Source organism: Triticum urartu, unplaced genomic scaffold (genome assembly GCF_003073215.2).
Source record: "Triticum urartu cultivar G1812 unplaced genomic scaffold, Tu2.1 TuUngrouped_contig_5896, whole genome shotgun sequence".
NCBI classification, from domain to species: Eukaryota; Viridiplantae; Streptophyta; class Magnoliopsida; order Poales; family Poaceae; genus Triticum; species Triticum urartu.
In genome coordinates, this window is record NW_024116608.1 from 1,558 (window position 1) to 8,191 (window position 6,634).

The 6,634-nt window shown below is 45.6% G+C and overlaps 1 protein-coding gene across 1 annotated transcript; it reads left to right on the plus strand.

Annotated features, from left to right (window-relative positions):
- Nucleotides 1-3,575: 3,575 nt before the first annotated feature.
- LOC125529842 (histone H4) lies at nucleotides 3,576-4,111 on the plus strand. The gene has a single exon (XM_048694264.1). The coding sequence runs from the start codon at nucleotides 3,648-3,650 to the stop codon at nucleotides 3,957-3,959; it is 312 nt and encodes a 103-aa protein (XP_048550221.1). The 5' UTR covers nucleotides 3,576-3,647; the 3' UTR covers nucleotides 3,960-4,111.
- Nucleotides 4,112-6,634: the final 2,523 nt, after the last annotated feature.

Below are 6,634 nucleotides of genomic sequence, written 5' to 3' on the forward strand. Positions count from 1 at the left end.
AAAAAAACCACGAACTCAAAATCTCAAATGTCAAAATGGTGGTAGCGGGATGCGGTGGTGGTTGTGGAAGATCAACAGGATTGCGGAAAGGCAATGATGAGTTGTGGAGTACGCAATGCGGAAATGGAGTGTAAGGTGGTGGACTATACACGGTGTCGGAGTTGGAAGCACGGTCCCTAAGTAGCCGAAACACCTTAGGAGACACAACTCACAACACAAACAAAATTGTGTTAAGTTAGGGTGGCAGAAGTGTATAGTGGTCAAGCCTATGCGGAAGTGGTGGTGGTGGTTGATGAAGAAGCAACCGTCCCTAAGTAGCCTAGACACCTTAGGAGACTCGAATCACTCCTCAAGCAACCACTAATACGACGGGGAACAAAATTGGTTAGGTTGCGGAAGTCGGTGGTGGTGTATCGGATGATGTGGTGGAAGTCCTAGGCAAAGATGCCAAAATTGTCAAAATTTGATGTAGCCAAAAGATGTTGGTGGTATTTTTGTGAGAAGGAGGATGTCAAGAGCTTTTTAACGAGCTAAAGAACGTCAAAATCGGACTCCGGATGAATTAGTTATGGCCGAAACAAAATTTGAGCGAAGTTGATATCTACAGGTAGCGGACGTCCGGAAAAAAACGGTCGTCCGGTCACAGGACGTCCGGTCGGGTCGGAAATCCGCTGATTCTGCTCGGGTTAGGGGGTTCCGGTCGTCCGGTAAGGTCGGACGTCCGATGGTTCCTGCGGCTCCGGACGTTCGGTAAAGGGCCGGGCGGCCGGGGTATCGGGGGTAACTCCAGATCCGAGATTCGGGACGTGATTTTGGGCGGAATTTGGGGATTTTGGGGTCAAAATTGATGAGATTTCATGGATGAAAGATGGGGAAATTTGGGGAGATGCTAGATCCACTTGAAACCAAGCAAATCCATAGATCAAAATCAACAAAACATCATCAAACCAACAAATCACAAAAAAAATTGAGACTATTTTTGGTGGGGATTTTTGAATTTAGGACGAAATCAAGCAAAAGATGGCTAGAAAACGGTGGGGGAGGCTCCGAAATCGTGATCAACCTTGCTCTAGATACCAAGATGATGTAGGGTAGAACCCTAATCGCCCGATCTTTCATGAAAGGAGCGGATCCCGCGAAGAACACGAGGGGAAAATGAGGGAAACACAAGGAGAAATACAAGAGGATCACTCAACCAACAAGAACAAGTTACACATGCGCTAGATCTTCGAATACATAAAGTAAGATACACGATCCACAATCAACTAAGGACGATACAAAGGTAGTCGGTTCTTCTCCGTGAGGAGGTCTTGTATCCACGAGGGGATCTTCTCCGCGAGGAGGTCTTGAATCCAAGTGGATCTTCTCCGAAGAGGGGTCGCGGTCTCTCTCGTGGAGTAGATCCGGATGGATGAGTGAAGCTCTATCTCTAAGTATGAGCTAAACCAACGCTAACCCTCAAATGATGGAGGTGGATGAGTATATATAGTCTAGGGCCACGAAGGGGTAAGTGAGAGCGAAGGGATACATGGGCTCGGCCCGATACACTATGCACAGATAGGCGTCGGACATCCGACGGGTACCGGAAGTCCGGTGGCTCACGAGGGTCCGGTCGTCCGGTACTTGTCGGACGTCCGGCGTTTTGGCTCGGTTGACGTGGCGGCGGATTTCCGGAGACGGTCGGACGTCCGGGCGCTGGAGTGTGTCGAACGTCCGGGACTTGTCGGACGTCCGCTCGTTTGGCTCGGGTGCGGGATTGCCGGGCGTCCGGGGGGTCTTCAGGCGTCGGACGTCCGGTCCCGATCGGTCGTCCGGTGGCTGGAGCTTCTTCCGTAGCTCTTCTGCTCGTTCCTCGCGCTTGGTGTCCTCGCCTTCTTGTCCATGGTCTTCCTCTTGGTTCCTGGTCATGCATAGCACACATGTTTGAGGTAGTAGCCATGTCTCACGTATGAAAAGTGATGGTTCGAAGAGGAGCGAGTTCACCTTGTGTCCAATGGTGTATAGATGAGGTCTCGTCTTATGTTCTCTTAGGGCTTGGAGAGTAGTCGGAGTGTACATGGGGATGAACGTGGGATGCTCCGCATCAGATCCCTTCATGGCTTCATTCGACCCCCCCACCCATATTACATGTGTGAATATGAGAGGTAGATCCCATTACTTATACACAAGACATGAGATGGACCAAATATATTAGTATATTACATCTATCCAACCAAAATGTACTTCCTTTGTTTCAAATTATGAGATGTTCTATTTTTTTTTCTGAATCAAATCTATATAGACACGTCTTAGTGTGTTTGTTCACTCATTTCCGTCCATACGTAGTCCATATTAAAATATTCATAACGTCTTATAAATCAAAGGAACCGAGGTGATACTAATAATTTATTTAATCTAATTCGTCCCGGCCAAACATATGAGTAGAACCAAGGTCCTCATGGTCCCCATCTCCCCCATTTGCCGGGCACACCTCTTATTCCCGTCTCCAACTTGAGACAAACACCCACTTATCAAACCCGGTGCCACGTCATCGATCCGGAAGCGGCGGGGTTGGGCGCGTCGGCCATGGTTGAAGGGCGGGAGGATTTTAGGGAGAAGTGGTGGGAATGAAGATGGTGTGCCATAGTCTGACGAGCCTGGGGAGGACGTCGCGGGCGTCCGCTGCATCTCCGCGAGGAACACAAACTCAACACAATTTTGGGCCGAAAATGAGTCAAAGTGAACGAGAAAGCAGACATTTGTCCGTTTTCGTCGGCGCGTTGGGTCATGTTTTTTTGTGTGTGTGGACCCAAACAAATCCGTGCGAACGAAATGGGTCGGCGTGTTCAAGTTGACCGAAGTTTCTGGCTTGTCAAAGTTTCCTCCTTGTTTCTCCCTTTGTAAATAATGAATGATTTTTTCTCATCTGATATCATGGACTGCCTTTTTATAGTTTCTTCTACCTGTTCTGTTAGAGATAATTTAGAGCATTGATGAAAAAGAAAAGGCGAACCGATGGAGATTAGGAAACGATGTGAATTATTTGTATGATATCATATTGTATTTGTTATACTCATGAGCGCACTTATAATTTTTTGTTCCTGCAAATACAATTGACACGTCATTTAGAATTCTAATAACATACTATGAAAACTAAAAAAAATCACAATTGTTCTTATTGTTTATGTGCATATGAGGTAATCTCACCACTTCTACATAAGACGAGAGATGGATCAAATCCATTCCATTCTGTTTCTCCAGCCAAAGCACTAGCTTGCAACCAGTGTATTTTACCCAATTTGCCCCAACCAAAGTAGGAGTACTAGTGAAACAGACTGTAAAAATAAAATAAAAATCTGAGCGAAACAGAAGCATGAAACAACCGCCCAAATCCCACAAACGGCGCCACGTCATCAATCCCGGCCAGCACCCTCCCACCTCATCCCACCCTTCTGATCTCAATCCAACGCCGCATCTCCACCGTCTCGCGGATCGACCAAGCAAAGCATCTCCCTCCCGCCCCCAAATCTCGCAGTTCCCTCCAAAATCCTCCCCATATAAACCAACCCCCGCGCCCTCAAATCCCCAATCCCATCGCAAGCATCAGACTCCCTCCAAAGCAGCTCCTCTTCTTCCTCCCAATCACACTCCCTCGGAGAGGAGCGGCCATGTCCGGGCGCGGCAAGGGCGGCAAGGGGCTGGGAAAGGGCGGCGCCAAGCGGCACCGGAAGGTCCTCCGCGACAACATCCAGGGCATCACCAAGCCGGCGATCCGGAGGCTGGCCAGGAGGGGCGGCGTGAAGCGCATCTCCGGCCTCATCTACGAGGAGACCCGCGGCGTCCTCAAGATCTTCCTCGAGAACGTCATCCGCGACGCCGTCACCTACACCGAGCACGCCCGCCGCAAGACCGTCACCGCCATGGACGTCGTCTACGCGCTCAAGCGCCAGGGCCGCACCCTCTACGGCTTCGGAGGCTAGATGCGTGGTGTGCTGTGCTGGTGGCGGCCGTGTTTCTCTGTGTGATTGTGCCGTGGTGGATGGGATGTACTCCCTGTCGTGCGTTTGTGTTCAGTAGTCTGTAATACCATTATGCGTTCAATGAAACTGTTCTGATCCTGATTTCTGACCAAATGCTTCAGTGACGAAATCGTTTTTATAAGACATACTGATTTGATAAGTTCATTTTCTTCTTCTTTAGATTGTATAGCTGTGCAGCTAGAATTTCACACAGTTGCAATCTGATCAGTCTTTTGTCACGATTGCAATCTGGACGAGTGTTTCCGCTCAGTTACCTACAGTACTACAGTTGCCACGTTTAATTTGGGTTCAGTGGGAATGAATCCTGTTTCTTTTCTGCAGTATTGTAAGGTAGTGCACAAGGATCGGGGTTCAGGATCTAAAGATGTTGTAGTCCTGTAAATATTTCTGAATCAAGCCATGCGACACTTATAAGTCTGTAGAATGCAGAACAAATATCTGATGCTCTGCAGTCTGCACTAAGCATAGTTTTTCTTCCTAATAATCATCTCATTCCTCAGAGGAATATATTGTAGAGATTATGTTCTTTTCCTAATGACCTTGTGCCTGATAAGGATAAACAGGATGATTCTCTTTTCTCTTATTGAGAAATTGTAAGTCGCTGTCACTAATTCTCTAGAGCAGGAAATGCTTACCAGTGTATGTTTTGCCAAATTCCCAATCATCAGCCACAACATTAAAATTGGTCACTGATCATTCATTCCTGCGGGGTCGCTTGAGGCCTGTTCAGCAACCGGCCCTCTGTGATCTCATTTGATGTGCCATATCCAGCGCCACCACCATTGCTGATTAGAACCATGAAGAAGCTCTTCCCATACACTTGAGATTGCGCACCGCCTTCAGGAAGGCACTTGACGCTGTTCATAGGGAAACATGACAATTTCGGCCAACAATCTTACATCTCTTTACATATTCTTTCGACAGGCTATTACAAATCGATTTATTACCTGACCACGTGAATTTTTGCTGCTCCGTGAAACAGTGGTTCATTCTCTACATCTATTCTTTCTTTGGAAATACAGCTAATTGCTAAAGCTTTACAGTTGATGAAGTTGAAGTCTAACATAATTTAGACCCAAAACACATCAGGGTGGATATTTCTGGCATTTCCTTCCTGCAAATTCCCCTCTAAAACATAAATCTTGAGGATAGAAAGAGCACAACAACAATACATTTGTTAAACGATTTATTCATGAAAGCATCTACAAGATACATCTATTTAAGTGTGCCATGGCAGTACTTGCCAATTTACTGAATTTGAGTGGGAAGTATTACAGAATCCTAATGTGTGCATCTTGAATACTATCCTCTTTTCACCCTTTGTCAAATTATTTGTAGTTATAGCTTTGCTTTAAGTCAAATTTCTCAACATTTGACCAAGTCTATGGAACAGTGGTACTAGAACCATGACAATTAATTTGGATCAGAGGAAGTACTAATATCTACAACATCAAATATACGTAGCACGCAAATTTGATATAAGTTTTTAATAAACTTGGTCAAATTTGTCTTAGGACAGAGCTAGAACTTTAGATAATTTGGACACATGGAGTAATACTCAATGGCCAATGGTCAGCTATTAAGTAATTATTAAAATTCCCTTTTAACAGAATTTTAGCAATACAAAATCACTAACAAAATCACAAAGCACGCCAGCAATCCCCACGCACTCCTAGGGGACGCCTTCTAGAAGGCCCAGGACACTCGGCCTAACATGGCCAGGGTTTTCACCCGAGGAATTGGGGAAGGAGAAGGGATTTCGAATGCCCCCTCATAAGGGAGAACGGGGCAAGAACACCATTGTCGATGTTGACGTGAAATCGACCAGGGGTTTCCCGTCTCTAGACTCCCACCACCACTGGAGGAAATATGCCCTAGAGGCAATAATAAAGTTATTATTTATTTCCTTATATCATGATAAATGTTTATTATTCATGCTAGAATTGTATTAACCGGAAACATAATACATGTGTGAATACATAGACAAACATAGTGTCACTAGTATGCCTCTACTTGACTAGCTCGTTGATCGAAGATGGTTAAGTTTCCTAGCCATAGACATGAGTTGTCATTTGATTAACGGGATCACATCATTAGGAGAATGATGTGATTGACTTGACCCATTTCGTTAGCTTAGCACTTGATTGTTTAGTTTGTTGCTATTGCTTTCTTCATGACTTATACATGTTCCTATGACTATGAGATTATGCAACTCCCGTTTACCGAAGGAACACTTTGTGTGCTACCAAACGTCACAACGTAATTGGGTGATTATAAAGGTGCTCTACAGGTGTCTCCGAAGGTACTTGTTGGGTTGGCGTATTTCGAGATTAGGATTTGACACTCCAATTGTCGGAGAGGTATCTCTGGGCCCTCTCGGTAATACACATCACATAAGCCTTGCAAGCATTATAACTAAGATGTTAGTTGTGAGATGATGTATTACGGAACGAGTAAAGAGACTTGCCGGTAACGAGATTGAACTAGGTATTAAGATACCGACGATCAAATCTCGGGCAAGTAACATACCGATGACAAAGGGAACAAACTTATGTTGTTATGCGGTCTGACCGATAAAAGATCTTCGTAGAATATGTAGGAGCCAATATGAGCAT